The following is a 16,969-nucleotide window of genomic DNA, read 5'->3' as shown; positions in this document are numbered from 1 at the left end:
GTTGCATTACAACCTGTAATTTAAATGGATTTTTATTTGGATTTCATGTAATGGACATACACAAAATAGTCCAAATTGGTGAAGTGAAATGAAAAAAAATTACTTGTTTCCAAAAATTCTAAAAAATAAATAACAGAAAAGTGATACGTGCATATGTATTCACCCCCTTTGCTATGAAGCCCCTAAATAAGATCTGGTGCAATCAATTACCTTCAGAAGTCACATGATTGGTTAAATAAAGTCCACCTGTGTGCAATCTAAGTGTCACATGATCTGTCACATGATCTCAGTATATATATATATATATATATATATATATATATATATATATATATATATATATATATATATATATATATATATATATATATATATATATATACACTACCGTTCAAAAGTTTGGGTTCACTTAGAAATGAGTTTGAATAGGAAATATAGCAAAATGCATAGGAAATGTAGTCATTGACAAGGTTATAAATAATTATTTTTTATATAAATAATAATTGTGTCCTTCAAACTTTGCCTTCGTCAAAGAATCCTCCATTTGCAGCAATTACAGCCTTGCAGACCTTTGCCATTCTAGTTGTCAATTTGTTGAGGTAATCTGAAGAGATTTCACCCCATGCTTCCTGAAGCACCTCCCACAAGTTGGATTGGCTTGATGGGCACTTCTTACGTACCATACGGTCAAGCTGCTCCCACAACAGATCAATAGGGTTGAGATCCGGTGACTGTGCTGGCCACTCCATTATAGACAGAATACCAGCTGACTGCTTCTTACCTAAATAGTTATTGCATAGTTTGGAGCTGTGCTTTGAGTCATTGTCCTGTTGTAGGTGGAAATTGGCTCCAATCAAGCGCCGTCCACAGGGTATGGCATGGCGTTGCAAAATGGAGTGATGGCCTTCCTTCTTCAAGATCCCTTTTACCCTGTACAAATCTCCCACTTTACCACCACCAAAGCACCCCCAGACCATCATATTGCCTCCACCATGCTTGACAGAGGGCATCAAGCACTCCTCCAGCATCTTTTCATTTGGTCTGCGTCTCACAAATGTTCTTCTTTGTGATCCGAACACCTCAAACTTTGATTCGTCTGTCCATAACACCTTTTTCCAATCTTCCTCTGTCCAGCGTCTGTGTTCTTTTGCCCATCTTAATCTTTTCTTTTTATTGGCCAGTCTGAGATATGGCTTTTTCTTTGCAACTCCGCCTAGGTCAGCATCCCGGAGTCGCCTCTTCACTGTTGACGTTGAGACTGGTGTTTTGCGGGTACTATTTAATGAAGCTGCCAGTTGAGGACCTGTGAGGCGTCTGTTTCTCAAACTAAACACTCATGTATTTGTCCTCTTGCTCAGTTGTGCACCGGGGTCTCCCACTCCTCTTTCTATTCTGGTTAGAGCCAGTTTGCGCTGTTCTGTGAAGGGAGTAGTACACAGCGTTGTACGAGATCTTCAGTTTCTTGGCAATTTCTCGCATGGAATAGCCTTCATTTCTCAGAACAAGAATAGAACGAGTTTCAGAAGAAAGTTATTTGTTTCTGGCCATTTTGATTCTGTAATCGAACCCACAATTGCTGATGCTCCAGATACTCAACTAGTCTCAAGAAGGCCAGTTTTATTGCTTCTTTAATCAGCACAACAGTTTTCAGCTGTGCTAACATAATTGCAAAAGGGTTTTCTAATGATCAATTAGCCTTTTAAAATTATAAACTTGAATTAGCAAACACAACGTGCCATTGGAACACAGGACTGATGGTTGCTGATAATGGTCCTCTGTACGCCTATGTAGATATTCCATTAAAATGAGCCATTTCCAGCTATAATAGCCATTTACAACATTAACAATGTCTACACTGTATTTCTGATCAATTTGATGTTATTTTAATGGAGAAAAAAATTGCTTTTCTTTCGAAAACAAGGACATTTCTAAGTGACCCCAAACTTTTGAACGGTAGTGTACACCTGTTCTGAAAGGCAACAGAGTCTGCAACACCACTAAGAAAGGGGCACCACCAAGCAAGCGGCACCATGAAGACCAAGGAGCTCTCCAAACAGGTCAGGGACAAAGTTGTGGAGAAGTACAGATCAGGGTTGGGTTCTAAAAAAATATCAAAACATTTGAACATCAAAACTTTGAACATCCCACAGAGCACCATTAAATCCATTATTAAAAAATTGAAAGAATATGGCACCACAACAAACCTGCCAAGAGAGGGCCGCCCACCAAAACTCACAGACCAGGCAAGGAGGGCATTAATCAGAGGCAACAAAGAGACCAAAGATAACCTTGAAGGAGCTGCAAAGCCCCACAGCGGAGATTAGAGTATCTCTCCATAGGACCACTTTAAGCCGTACACTCCACAGAGCTGGGCTTTACGGAAGAGTGGCCAGAAAAAAGCCATTGCTTAAAGAAAAAAATAAGCAAATACATTTGGTGGTCAGATGAGACTAAAATTGAGCTTTTTGGCCATCAAGGAAAACGCTATGTCTGGCGCAAACCCAACACCTCTCATCACCCCGAGAACACCATCCCCACAGTGAAGCATGGTGGTGGCAGCATCATGCTGTGGGGATGTTTTTCATCGGCAGGGACTGGGAAACTGGTCAGAATTGAAGGAATGATGGATGGCGCTAAATACAGGGAAATTCTTGAGGGAAACCTGTTTCAGTCTACCAGATATTTGAGACTGGGACGGAGGTTCACCTTCCAGCAGGAGTGTGACCCTAAGCATACTGCTAAAGCAACACTTGAGTGGTTTAAGGGGAAACATTTAAATGTCTTGGAATGGCCTAGTCAAAGCCCAGACCTCAATCCAATTGAGAATCTGTGGTATGACTTAAAGATTGCTGTACAACAGCGGAACCCATCCAACTTGAAGGAGCTGGAGCAGTTTTGCCTTGAAGAATGGGCAAAAATCCCAGTGGCTAGATGTGCCAAGCTTATAGAGACATACCCCAAGAGACTTACAGCAGTAATTGCTGCAAAAGGTGGCTATACAAAGTATTGACTTTGGGGGAGGTGAATAGTTATGCACGCTCAAGTTTCCGTGTTTTTCTGTCTTATTTCTTGTTTGTTTCACAATAAAACATACTTTGCATCTTCAAAGTGGTAGGCATGTTGTGTAAATCAAACGATACAAACCCCCCAAAAATCCATTTAAATTCCAGGTTGTAAGGCAACAAAAAAGGAAAAATGCCAAGGGGGGTGAATACTTTCGCAAGCCCCTGTATATCAACTCTAATTGAGTAATAGCAGGTTTTAGGGCTGTGCGGTTTCCATTTGCTTCCCATATAGATTAGAGCTGTGCTTAGCGTGATGTCTTTGATCGACCAAACTTTATTGTTAAGTGTGTAAAGCCGTGTTGACAGCAGGTATCTAAGGGCCTGGAGCGCTGGGAGAAATAAAAAGGCTATCAGTGGTGCCAGGCCTGCAGAGTGCACCAGCACCACCTCCCACTGTAATCCCTGCTTTACTCTAGAGTCTAGATCACTAACAGACTGCTGTTGCTGAATGAATGAGGGAGAAAGGCAGCCGAGTGACACAGTCCTCAATTAGAGGGTTGGTGTGGGGAGACAGGGAGCCCAGAGTCATGTTAGTCACTATATAGACATGCCTTGAGATCCACTTCCAAAGGCTTTTGAGACTAACCACCAAAAATGCAGAACTATCAAAGCTTAATTTAGGAATTACTCTAGCATAGTTTGATGACATGTGTTAGCTTGGAAAACAGCATTGATGTAAACGCAAATACAATGCCGAATTCATTGTTGGAAGATTTGTAGTTGTTATGAAAAAAACAAGAAACACTTTAGAAAAAGACTGAATATAAAATGGACCTCAAAGAAATAGGAATTGATTTGTCAGTCAACAGGAAGTGATGAAAGAGGAAGTCGTACCTCCGTTAAGGCTGGCCTCCACAAACACCCGGATGGCCTTGACGCACAGCTCAAAGTTTTCAGGGGTGACATGTGCAGCATCGCGTACTATGAAGGAGAGGGACTCCACACACTTGATGAGGGACTTGGTGTCGTGGAAGCCCATGTCTTGGCCCAGGGTCAGGCTGTACTGGTTCACTAGAGGGTTGAGCAGGGGCTTGGAGCCAGAGGCTGGTACCTTGTTGATGTCCAGGTCATCTTTACCAACCTGCCAATATAAACACTGTGTGAGATGTACCGTATGTTGAGGCATTGACTGACATTGATATGACAAAATAACACAAGCTTTACTATTACTCTGGGGCCTTCCACAATAAACAGCGTAAAATAGTATTAACGCTATGAAGATCTCTGGAGTTGATCATCTGAACACTCGAAAGAAAAGTGTGTGCAGGTGACGTGAGACTGTGTGGGCTCTCACCACCAGCCATCCGCTGCTGGCCACGTCCACGTCAGTGACAGAGCGGGGCATCCTGGACTTTCCGTGCTCCGTGTAGACCTCAGAGTCGGAGGTGTAGCCCCGGTCCAGACTCACCTCACTGTGGTGATGGGACGACAGCTCACTGTCCGACTGGGCACCTGGAACAAAGGTGGAAACAGGACATTGAAACAACATTTTACCAGACATTAAAACACACCACTAACAGTGTGGATGTGTGCTCTGTTATATAACATCTGAGCTGTTTGTATAAAGTCAATACAATTGACCGTAAACTAGGTGATCGTATGGTTTCTCAGCAGCTAAGGCCAACAAAGTAGGCTACCATTCCACGTGATGGTGTGCGTGTAAGAGGCTGACCTGTGTCGATGTCGGGACTGGTGGAGGTGACCTGGAAGGAGGCGGGGGGTTTGATCCCGGCCCCGATGCACTCGATTAGGGAGAAGAGGGTGAACCAGTCGTCTGTGCAGTGGATGTTGGCAGCGTTGGTCTTGAGCAGCTCATGGAGGCCGTAGGCCACCTCCCGGCTAACCCGGGCCAGGACGTGTGGTTTCATCATCAGCAGGAGACGCAGGGACAGCAGCACCTAGAGATAGGGTGGCAGAGGGTCTCACAGTTCCGCTAGGTCTCACAGTTCCGCTAGGTCTCACAGTTCCGCTAGGTCTCACAGTTCCGCTAGGTCTCACTGTTCTGCTAGGTCTCACAGTTCTAGGTCTCACTGCACATTTGAATGGAAAAGAAGATTAGAATAACTAATGTGGGATTTGTGACAAGCACGTTGTGGATTCAAGTCCCTGCAACATAAGATGTTTGCCCTTATCGCCCCAGTTCACAGAAAAGGAAGAAGGAGAATACACTATTAGTTGGTTGTAACAATGTCCATCTGTGTTAGAGATCAGACTGAAAGCCAATTAAAGACCTTATAGAAGAAATGGGAGCAAAAGTTGATGCTCCATTTAGTTTTTCTCGATTTCTTAAACACCATGTGATCCATGTGAGCGAAACTGGGATCCGCATGGCCAAAACTATAACCTTTTTTGCACAACAGTCATTTCTCCTTGTTTTCACACCAATGCAAATGCTAAACACTTTTTTTGCAAAACAGTAGACGCAACTCTCCATCACAAGACACTTTTTGCAAAACAGCAGACAACTCTGTACATAAGACATAAATCATATTTTTTTAAGCAAAAAATAAATAAAAAATTATGTTTGCGGTTAACAACAAATCACTCCCATAATAGTATGTTTTTACAACCAACATGTAAACCCACTTTTGCATAACTGGGAGTTTTTAACTCCTTCACAATCAATCCATAAATACATATGAAAGTGTTCACTAGGGACTTGTTTGGTTTCCCATGGGTTATAAAGTAGATCACATTCCTATTTTTTTTACATTGCTGAGAAAAGTGTTCAAGCAATCGCGAGAAACTGCAATGATAAAGCAGTTCAAGGTCAATAGGACAGTCACATAATAAAGGCTATTTAGGTTACAGGCCAGGTCACCAAGAAACCAGGTCCCTCTTGGAAAAAAAGATTAGATCAGTAAAGACTTGGCTAATTAAATTGTCCCACTGATCAACACAGACTAAGAATACTGATAGGTAGTGCATCGTGTGCATTTAAGCCAGAGAACATTAAACATCTGATACCAGCAAACAACTATCACATGAAACATCCTTTTTCACTTGTTATATAACAAATTTAAGCCTCCTTTATAATTGCTGTTAAGACTAGGCCAGATAAGACCGATTGCAATGGCTAAAGGACATTGACCTAACAAAGCAGTGTGTGTGTGTGTGTGTGTGTGTGTGTGACCATCAGATGTAAATCTCATTGGATCAACAGTCCAATCATCCAATCACTCAGTGTTATCACTTGTCAGAAAACCTGCGTCATCTCTGCATTATCTGTTTGACAGCATTAAAGCAATGATGCACTCCTAGATAGTTTGGTTTCCCCTCTCGTGTGTGTGTGTGTACCTGGGAGCTGATGTCCTCTCTGCGCAGCAGGCGGATGGCCAGTCTGATGAGGCCCACCACAGCCCTCTCCACCAGGAAGCAGCTCTCTGTGGCCTGGACACACAAGTGGCACAGGTGGTCCCGCACCGTCTGCCATACAGACGACACGCGGTCCCTAAACACACACACGCAAGTTAATACACACACAGGCACACACACACAAGACAAAGCCTGATGTTCAAACAGCTGATTTGACTGCTGTAATTCCTAATGGACTTGGGACAAAACAAACGGGCGATCACACTGTTCTCCGACTCAAAGCAAACATTGCACCGTTTCTTCCCTCCTGCTGTACCTGTTCTCCATGACGATGCGTAGCAGCATCTCCAGGCAGAAAGCAGCATCCTCCTCATCATACGTCTCCTCGTCAGGTGTGACTGAGATCAGAGCCTGTCCACAAGAAACAGCTCTTAGTAAACAATACTATAACATTTTATACTTCCTGTATTTCAGAAATTCATATTCAGCCAATCACGTTTAGTTGGACAATATTTGCCTGGACTCTTATGATTACCTTCATCAGCTCCTGTAGAGACTCCAGCTGCAGGAATTTACTCTCTGTGATCAGCTTCTCTGGGTCACATTGCTGGCGGGGGAGTGACAGGTAATAAATCACTATACCAGACTGACCGTGTATACAAAAAGCCACAAAAATGTATTAATAAATAAAATCTGCACTATATGAACCATAGAAATATAACGTCACCAGAGGCTATTTGGATGAGTGTGATAGAGAGAAAGCAGTAGGATGAGAGGTGATTGGTGTAGTTCTGGTACCTTGATACAGAGCATTGCTGCCTGCTTGGCCTCCTGGTTCTCAGTAGAGGGCCCACGTAGACCAGACTGCTCCGCTCCACTCAGAGTCAGCCAGTTTACAAAGCTCAGCACCGCAGATTCGCCCCTGGGAGAGAGGGAGGCAGAGAGGAGATGTCAAATACTTTTAAAACACATTTCATGTTTAATGATAGCCACCCATTTCACAATATTACTGGAACTGGGTTTAAATGTTTGAAAAACTCCCAGAGGTTTCACAAGTCAAAGATATCAGCCTGCTATTTGAGCGTAACAGATTGTGTGACATGATTGTGAGGTGACTGGTACCGATTTGAAGGCGTCTCTTCTCTTTGAAGGGATATCTTTCCATTTGGCTCCACAAAATCCTCCACCTGTATGGACATAAGCAAACAAATGCCACAAAATGGAAGTTATATCTGGTTTTATACCATCAGGTGGCAGTATAACACCCAAATTCAAACATAGACCCATTTCACCCAGAAAAATGAATGGAAGGTTTGAGTGTTCCAGAGGTACTCAAACACGATTGAGGCCATTTGTTTTTCCGGACCATGAAAAACCACTCAGCCTATCCTGGTTACGCCTGTCCCTGTCCATGACTATTGCCATTAATAAAGAAGCAGTTCTGACCTCCACCATGGCCTTGGGCAACAGCTCGGCTCTGAACAGCTGCAGCATGGAGTCCATGATGTTCTTCCAGCCCTCCCTCAGGATGTCACCGTGCCGGTGGGCCAGGTGGAACACAGTCTTAGCAGCTACCTGGGCCTTCCCGTTACTCCCAAACACTGTGGGCAGGTTCTCCACTGACTGTATTGAACACATCCAGTGGAACACCTTAGAATACTCTAGTAGGTGAAATGCAAAAGATTCCCACATTTGAAATTAAGCACTTACCTCGCTGCTGAGCGTTGTAAACTTGCAGAGGGAGATGATCAAATTATCAAACACGTCACTGAATCCATAATGAGCTGATATCATGGCACATTTCCTAAAAGGAGAGCGACAAGCAGATTATCATCAAGACTCGCTCTCATTCATTGCTTTCCCCAATGGATGCTTCTTCAGCATCTCCTCAGAACCACAGCGCTGGGTCCAGAACCCCCTGGGGAGGCCTAGCGTACCTGAAGCCAGCGATGGCCTTCTGGATGATGGTGTCATCCAGGCTCTTGTCGAAGACGTAGGAGAGGGCGGCGATAGTGGGCCCCCAGGTCATGGTGAACAGGTCGTGGTCGTAGCTGCCGGCGGGCACATGGAGGAAGACCCCCTCGGAGGTGGCCCCCCGGTGGAGCAGCACGCTCCACACATAGTTCTCCTTGACCAGGCCGGACTGCTCGTCTGGCATCACTATCTCATCATTCCTACAGGACAGAGAATACCATGAGTGTGTGAATGCTAAGGTAACCCTGATCATCTAGGGTGGCTCATTTGACATGAAAAAAAACAGTAGCATATTCTCTTGAAATAAGATAGATTTTCTTAATCTTGTGTGTGTGTGTGTGTGTACGTCACAAATATTTCTATATAAGATCTAGATAAGACTATGGCTTACTTGATTGCATTGTAGATGTCCTCCAGCATATCCTGATCGAAGTCTGTATTTCCATTCACACCCTTCAGATTCTTCTTGAATTGCTACATAAAGGGGGAAAAGAAAGACTGTTAATACTGACAATACGGGAATCAGGGCACCATCAACACATCAATCATTGCGGAGCTCTGCCAGCTAGCCTGGCTCTGGTATCCAACCCTTAGGCATGCAATGCTCTTGCTAATTGAGTGTCCACCAATTAAGGCGGTGGGGGCCAAAGAGCTTCACCGACGTATGTGTCACTTAACACGGTTATGTGTGATGTTAGACATACAGGATCAAGGCCAAGAGACACAGCGAATAAACACATCCACCGTGTGCTGACTGATCCAATCAAGGCTCCTTGTTGGCTGATGGCAGGTAAAGCAGAGGGGAAACACGAGATGCTTTGCAGTGGGATGGACAGACAGATAAATAAACACAATGAGGGCTCAGGGGCCACAGGCTCAGGGTTGTGTTTGTCATACCAATCCCCCTCCACCCTTCACCCCAGAGCGGAGCAGACGACGGTAATAATAGCCGCCACAGACAAAGCAGCTGGCCGTGTTGCCTGCCAAGTCATCATGGGACTGACATCCAGAGAGCAGAGCTGTTCCACACTGAAGGTTTTGTTGGGGAGCTACAATGTTGTGCTATGCGGTAGCTGATTGCACAATTCAGAGCAATAGAATCTTGCCATGATGCTCCGAGTCCATTTTATCCCACAGAATATCATATCGTGGCATTTGTATGACACTTGGAGACATCACATCGTAAGGACTTTAATCTCAAATGATATACTGTGCCGTAAACAGCCAGTAAACTGAACAGTAGGCATTTCATTGCCCTCTAGAAAGATATAAGGTTAAACAAATCAGTTGCTCTCATTCCAGCTTATAATTCCAAAATGGCAACTTGTACTACTTCAAACAAAATGTTGTGTGTGTTTGTGGCCCACCCGCGCTCTCTTCAGAACCCTGCCGATGGGACTTGTGTTTAGTCTTCAGGCGCTGTCACTCACACAGAGAGAGGGAGCCAGGACAGCAGAGGACGCCCCCCTCCCGTCCACTCCCCGCTCACTTCTCCCACCCCTGTCGCCTGTTCACATGACTAACCAGGATGATCTCATCCCACAGACCACCACTGGGCACAGCTGTTACTGGAGGTCGGCTTTTTCAGACCATCAGAGGGTCTCAAAGAACTAGTACAACATACTAATGTAGGGTGTCTAAAAGGGTCTTAACAGGGTCTCTGGCAAAACCCATCACTGCATGGCACAAAAGCTCTCATAAGAAGTGATTGAAATCATATCTAACATATGTGGGTGATGGGTGCATTTCTGAGAATTTCAACTTAGGATAAGACAATATGTAGTGGTAATAGAAAACTTAAAAATGGTAAGTATAGTAAGTTATTTTCCATTTTATTTCAATACAAATAAATCATATTTTATTGTGATGCGTCTTCATGGGAAATAAATTGTGTGTGTTTACCTCAACAGTCATGGGGATGTTCTGCTTGCGCACGTTGTTGTTGTGCTGGTCTGTGTTGAGCATGATGACAGCGTAGGCCAAGGCGAAGCCCGCGTCGTTGGTCATGAAGGGAGAGCCATTCACTTTCTACACACACAGGGGAACACGCTAATATAACCCTCTGTCAATCAATATCTACATCAACAGCTGAGTTCCAGGTACTATTTCAGGTATAGTTCCAGATACACACTCATCAATATAACTACCGTTGGCATAACGTCCCAAAAAATAAATATGTTCTGACTGCTGAAAGTGAAGTCACGACGCATGACTGCTCAATAGTGGAAAAAGACACGCGTGTGCATTAAGAATATCTGTAAACTCATTCAAGGTGATTGTATATGGGAGAGAGACTAGGAAAATAAATGACTAGGAATACTTTCCAGGTCACGAGGACGACCCTCTCCGGTTATTTAAGGAGCAGCCCCCATGCCTTCGATCAACAGGCTGGCCCTGTTATGCCAGCCTTGCCATTGGCACTGCTACATTTTCCTATTCCCCTAATTACTTGAGTGATTAATGTCCCTGTCCTTGATTCAGATCTGGGTCGGCATTCCACTGGACGTAATTACCTGATGATAGGGGCAGTTGGTGGCAAGGATAGGGACAGTTGGTGAAAAGGATAGGGACAGTTGGTGGCAAGGATTGCCTTGCCATGCGGTAATGGAAGAAGTGTGTGTGTCCCTCTGTGTGCCCCAGTGCATGCGTGTGTGTGTGAGAGAAAGAGAGAGAGCGGGAGAGAGAGCAAGAGAGAAAGAACAAGAGAGAAATCCTTTCAAGGGGGTAAGGAAGCTGACTTACATGCCAGGTGTCTGTGAAGGTTTCCAAAAGTCGATGAATGACCGGAGCCTCTCCTGGCAGTCTGAAGGCCTCCAGATACAGACGCAGCGCCTCATCAATACGCAGTCCTTGGAAGGTGAACGTGCTGCACGTGGGAATGGGAGAATAAGTAGAAAGCACTAATATTTCTATTTTGAAGTATATTTCCTGTCAGGTCTTTTTTTACACAACTATACATACACTGAGTATACCAAACATTAGGAACACCTTCCTAATATTGAGTTGCACCCTCAGAACAGCCTCAATTCGTCAGGGCATGACTCTACAACGTGACGAAAGCATTCCACAGGGATGCTGGCCCATGTTGTCGCCAATGCATCCCACAGTCGTCTCAAGGCTTAGAAATCCTTCTTTAACCTGTCTCCTCCCCTTCATCTACACTGACTGAAGTGGATTCAACAAGTGACATCAATAAGGGATCATAGCTTTCACCTGGTCAGTCTATGTCGGTTGTTCTTAATGTTTTGTATACTCATAAAATGCAGTACACAACTGTATGCACTAATTGTTAGGGATTGAAGACAAACTCCTAGGGTTCAAGTAAACACATTTCACTGCTTCACCATTCATTACTTCACTAGTAACTGACAAAACCAAGTTTCACTACAATTAAATGAAGGAGAAGATCCAGAAAATAGTATTCTTTTAAAACCAACTGGTTGTACATCACGCTGCCGGGTAAGGATAAGAAGACTCCTACTTGACGAAGCTGTCCAGTAGCTCCATGTGTTTGCGGTCACTGATGAACTCTCCGATCTGCTTCTTGTCGAGGCGGGGGTTCTCCCGGAGCCACTGGGCCACCTCGTTGTTGTCCATGGGGCTGCTGAGCAGACCCTTCTCCTGCAGGAACTGGATGCCCTTCTTAGGCTTCTGATTGAACTGCTCTGTGCCGCAGTTCAGCAGCTGTAATCATACAAATAAATACTATCACTTCACCTTAAAGACACAAAGCGTTGAATCCTAACTTGAGACTCAAACGCCGTTCAACGGCAATGAAAGTTATTTAAAACAGATATACAACAAAATCATAAAACATACCTTCTTTTTATTTCTGATGTCCAACAGCTCCTGAGAATCAGGTAAACAAGACGAGAAGCGTTGAGGCTTTGTCGGTTCTTTCTTCTCAGCTGAAAAAATATATATACAACAATTTTCACTTTTATTCTATTTCATTCATGGCTATAGACCGAAATGCTAACCCAGTTCTTGAGGAGACCTGACCACTGGTTAGTAAAAGCAAACCTACCTGGTTCTGTCTCCTCCTGGTCTTGTCTGCCCAGTCTCATCTTCTCTGCCATCAGGTGCCCGCTGGTAGGTGGAAGGGGCACGCTGTCAGCCTCTGGAACATTCTGACCGTTGGCACTGTTCACCTGCCTGCTCGCTTCTATAACCACATGAGAAAAATATTAATGACTACCCCTCTATCCACATCTGATACAACTATAGTCAATGATGGACAAAGCCCATTCTAGTATGAGACTATCATAGCAGAAAGTACATCACATTTCTGAGAGAAATCTGCATACCTGTGGTTGTGTCTACACAGTCATTGGTTGAGCCCTCCCCTTCCGCCAACACAGTTTCTGCTGATTGGTCCTGCTGAGTGGTGCTGTTGAGCACCTTAGCCTGGCAGTGGGCCTCAGTGCTGTCAATCACAGTAAGTAGGGCCTCTAGTGAGAGAAGGTGGGTTGTGTAGAGCTGTCCAGACACAGGGAAGGCATTCTGCAAGACAACATGATACAAACACACCATAGGTCAACAAAAGAGAACATTGTTCCGCTGAAAATGTAAAGCATGGAGCATGATGATATGCATCAAATTGAAATATATAAACTATTAAGCCTTGACTGAATGGGACAGTTGACACTCTTCTAATGCAGATTTTTTGAAAGTAAATAAAACCCTAAGATCTCCGGAGTGACAGTGGCCAAAGAGCAGGCGTCCCAGTTCCCACCTTGGAGAGCAGCTTGGTGAGGTCTTCAAACAGGTTGGAGCAGTAGAAGTCACAGTCGTGGTTGATGTAGAGCTCGGTGACGAAGCTGGGGATCCTCCAGAGCTGCACCAGGGCCTCCAGGGCCATCTCCTTAATCTCATAAGGCATCTTCATGTTCTCTGACGTGATGATGTCCATCAGCTTCTTCAGATACATCTGCACACAACCCAGGTCATTCGGTTTAGTTGGTTGTTTTACAACGACTCGTGTGGTTGTGTCAAACTAGTCATTAGTGTGCAAACAACTGTGTGACAATATCGAAAACAAATTAAAAGAAACACTACAAATACCTCAAGCTGAAACTTCAAATGTCCTCGCATGCTCTCAAAGAGCAAGAAGTAGGCTCGTATGGAGGCGGTATACAGGTTCATACGGTCCACACTTAGCAACTGAAAAAGAAAACATGTTAGTTATGTCATATTGTATAGAAGACACAATAGAAGGCTAATTTTCCCCACCAAGCCTGTGGTGTACAGTACCTGGAAGAGGTGTCTGCAGAGCTCATCTTTGACCAGGCCCAGCAGTGACTGGTAAGGGGCGATGTGGGCCGCCTCCAGAGCCACGGTCAGCAGCTGCAGGCCCATGTGCATCATGGCGTCCGTGTTGTGGCGGTCATGGGGGTTGGTCAGCGAGATGAGGAAGCGGAAGAGCTCCCGCAGACAGGGCAGACCGTAGGGGATGAGAGCCGCACCTGGAAGAAACATAACAGGAAATTATTCAAAGCCATAATTTGGGGACATAGGGTGAGACTCCAGAGGGGTACACTACAAAGCAGGATCAATGGGTTAGCCAGCTAACTTCGATAAATAACCAGAAATAACTGTTGATTTTCTGATTCAATAAGAAAGCTAAACCTATAAATATGTTTTTGGTTGTTGAGTCAATAAGATTGTTTCACAATATTTAGGCAACGCCTTGATCCTGCTTTGTAGTGTAGCCCTCTGGTGGCATCAAACACAAGTAGGGTTGCAACATTTCTGTAACTTTCCCCAAATTCCATGGTTTCCCAGAAATCCTGGTTGGAAGAATCCTGGATTTCCTGCTTATTCCCTCGTAATTCCAGGTAAATTCCAACCAGAATTTCTGGAAAACCGGGGAATATTGGGAAAGTTACCTGCATTTTGCAACCCTAGACATGAGATATTAAATAAGACATGGGTAATAATAATAATAATATGCCATTTAGCAGACGCTTTTATCCAAAGCGACTTACAGTCATGCGTGCATACATTTTTGTGTATGGGTGGTCCCGGGGATCGAACCCACTACCTTGGCGTTACAAGCGCCGTGCTCTACCAGCTGAGCTAAGACTGAAGGACACCCAAGCAGAGACAAGTTGTGGGAAATAGGTTGAGACATGGGGTGAGACGTGTTGATACATATGAACAGACATGAGAAGACATAAGGAGACACAAGGTGAGACAGAGGGTGAGACGCAAAGTGGAACAGGTTGAGGCATGGTGAAATCCAAACTGAACGCTGGTTGGTGGTGGTGGTGATGAGAGGGCTCACCATCCTCACCGTCTCTCTGTGTTTGCTGTGGTGTGAAGCGGACTCCTCGTGGGTTGACGTAGTCCATGTCGTGTATTGAGGCTGAGTCTGAATGTTCCGTCACAGAATCTCTGTCCTCCAGGACCTCAGGGATGGACTCCACCGAGGCTGACTGGGCACGATCCACCTGCTTCCCCTCAGACTGGCAGCGGAAACAGAAACATCAGTGTATGAACATTAATGAGCTCTAACAGAGACAAAAAATATGCACAAAATGAAAGACAACATAGCTGGTTCCAGTGTCTGTGTGTCCCCCCCTGACCTGAGTGTCCAGGCGTCCAGGCTCTGTGGAAGGGCTAGTTGCCGTGCCTGGGGTGGTGGCGGCGGAGCTGCTCTGGTCCAGGTCTGTCAGGTCCTCCCTGGAGGTGGCTTTGGAGCAAGTGTCCAGGCCGCTGTCTGTGGGGCTAGACATGGAGGAGGCCACGCTGTCTGGGACAGACAAACTACCCTGCTCGATGAACAGGACACCACCTGGTAGACACACACAGACCATGGTTACCTACATCAGATTTAGTTGTTGTTGAAGATATGCAATATACATTTTTCCGCTTTAGAGTGCATGACAGTATAAACTTTGATATATCTATGAGGTTTAAGTTTGATAGACATAAAATGAAGCCCCCCTGGACCAAATGTGATTATATTTACCAAAGAGGTATTTGGTCATTACTAAGGAAGCATTTGTTATTGATGTGGCGTGGCATGCATTGATATGTTCGGTCAATGGTCGGTCTTCCGGTTATTACAACGTGGTAGTAATAATAGATCAAAAGTTAATTTATAGATCATAGAAGTGCTGGAGTGTGGCATAGCAGTCAAGCTCCCGACTTCTGACCACATTTGCACCCACGGCGACATGGGTCCAAGCCTCTGCTCGGCCGACTGTCCTTCCTTAATGTACCACCTCCTATGTCTATCCCCACTATCATGTTTCTAATGCCGTCTGAAAAACGAATAAAATGTAAAAGATGTTCGTAACTCCGATCTAAAAAAGAATGAAAAGATATTTAGAAGATGGGGTCTCACCAGAGAGGTTGTTGTTGCTGAGGGTGGTGGGAGGGGCCTGCTCCAATCCACCCGAGGCGCTTCGTACCATGTGATGGGGGGGCCGGGGCGAGCGCTTCTGCTTCTTCCACTTTGACGACTCGCTCATCCCACCAGCACGCATCTTTAGCTGGAACCGGTACAACACACTCAGTTCACATATTCACACACAACCGCTGAGTATGCTCTTGGCTAGGGGGTGTTGTAATATCACATTGTACAGACGAGGGTATTGCATCAGGTTGGACTTTTAAAGGCAATAGGATCCTTTTGGATCATTTACACATTTGGACAATGCCCATCTTAAAACAGAAAGTAATAGACAGACAAACACAAGACAGTCACCATACACAAAAATGCAGCCACATGCTCCATCCTGTTCAGCAAATCCCCCAATGGCAAGATACAATATATGTAAGAGGGTGAATAAGACCCTACAACAAAAATGACAAATCACAAGAAACAAATTCAAGCAACCACCAAAAAATGCACACAGTAAGATCTGTTTCATTCTACAAACTAACCCCATGGCATGGGTTTGTTTGTGTACTCTACATTGTAGATATCATCTAACTAAATCAATACATCTATCAAATAAATGCATCTACAAAATGGTAGAGAAATATTGTAAAAATTTTGACCCCTTCGCATCATGTATGAATCTTCAAAAAGGGGGCGGCAAGTGGGTTCTGAATAAGAGGGGAGGAGGGGCACGGGGGATAGGAATGGAGGGATGGTCATTCTCCAACAGTCACCAGAGTCTCCTTACCTGCACTCGTTTGTTTTTCCACAAGATATTGTAAGCCTCAGGAGAGAAGGGGGCAGGTGCCCGTGATTAGTGATGGATGACATTTTAGCAGCAGCATACAGACAAGAGACTCAGTGATGCATGGGGGAGTCCGAACAGAGCACCATGCAAACTCCCCAGGGATGGGCTTGTTTGGGGAAGGGGAAGTGGTGGGGGGGGGCTCAGGCTCCATACGAAGACATTCAAGAATGCGCAGACAAAACAGTGAAGGGTAGGCAATCAGACAGAATGGCAGGCTTCATATTTGAACTGCTCCAAGCTGGTGCCCATTAATATTTGTATTTGTACATTTGGAGTCTAGGTTTGATGGGGTACGATTGTGAAACAAAAGTGCCACTTATGTGGGGTTTTTTGTGGTATGAGGCTAAAACCAGAAATGTCCAATTTAAGCTACACAATGCAAATATACAAATGGGTATGAACACAAAAACTAAAAGA

General features: G+C 44.7%; 1 protein-coding gene across 3 annotated transcripts in view; it reads right to left on the bottom strand.

Moving 5' to 3' along the window:
• Positions 1–16,969, bottom strand: part of LOC311110629 (Golgi-specific brefeldin A-resistance guanine nucleotide exchange factor 1-like) — an 86,595-nt gene that overhangs the window by 12,373 nt on the left and 57,253 nt on the right. For 2 of the 3 annotated variants that reach the window (XM_084153161.1, XM_084153162.1), the window contains exons 9-32: positions 15,706–15,853; positions 14,942–15,150; positions 14,650–14,821; positions 13,608–13,819; positions 13,419–13,517; positions 13,090–13,284; positions 12,662–12,857; positions 12,382–12,519; positions 12,174–12,262; positions 11,836–12,038; positions 11,097–11,220; positions 10,257–10,382; positions 8,746–8,828; positions 8,318–8,554; positions 8,091–8,184; positions 7,827–8,003; positions 7,503–7,567; positions 7,179–7,302; positions 6,916–6,987; positions 6,697–6,791; positions 6,363–6,516; positions 4,738–4,963; positions 4,360–4,517; positions 3,900–4,146 (exon numbers count right to left, since the gene is read on the bottom strand). In XM_084153161.1, the coding sequence (XP_084009287.1) occupies positions 3,900–4,146; positions 4,360–4,517; positions 4,738–4,963; positions 6,363–6,516; positions 6,697–6,791; positions 6,916–6,987; positions 7,179–7,302; positions 7,503–7,567; positions 7,827–8,003; positions 8,091–8,184; positions 8,318–8,554; positions 8,746–8,828; positions 10,257–10,382; positions 11,097–11,220; positions 11,836–12,038; positions 12,174–12,262; positions 12,382–12,519; positions 12,662–12,857; positions 13,090–13,284; positions 13,419–13,517; positions 13,608–13,819; positions 14,650–14,821; positions 14,942–15,150; positions 15,706–15,853 (3,643 nt within the window). Of the gene's footprint in view, positions 1–3,899; positions 4,147–4,359; positions 4,518–4,737; positions 4,964–6,362; positions 6,517–6,696; positions 6,792–6,915; positions 6,988–7,178; positions 7,303–7,502; positions 7,568–7,826; positions 8,004–8,090; positions 8,185–8,317; positions 8,555–8,745; positions 8,829–10,256; positions 10,383–11,096; positions 11,221–11,835; positions 12,039–12,173; positions 12,263–12,381; positions 12,520–12,661; positions 12,858–13,089; positions 13,285–13,418; positions 13,518–13,607; positions 13,820–14,640; positions 14,822–14,941; positions 15,151–15,705; positions 15,854–16,969 lie in introns of all 3 variants that reach the window. The other variant, XM_084153160.1, reaches the window with a different exon arrangement.

This window comes from Coregonus lavaretus (assembly GCF_964263955.1).
Source record: "Coregonus lavaretus genome assembly, chromosome: 36".
NCBI lineage: Eukaryota > Metazoa > Chordata > Actinopteri > Salmoniformes > Salmonidae > Coregonus > Coregonus lavaretus.
This window is presented reverse-complemented; position numbering and strand designations above follow the sequence as displayed.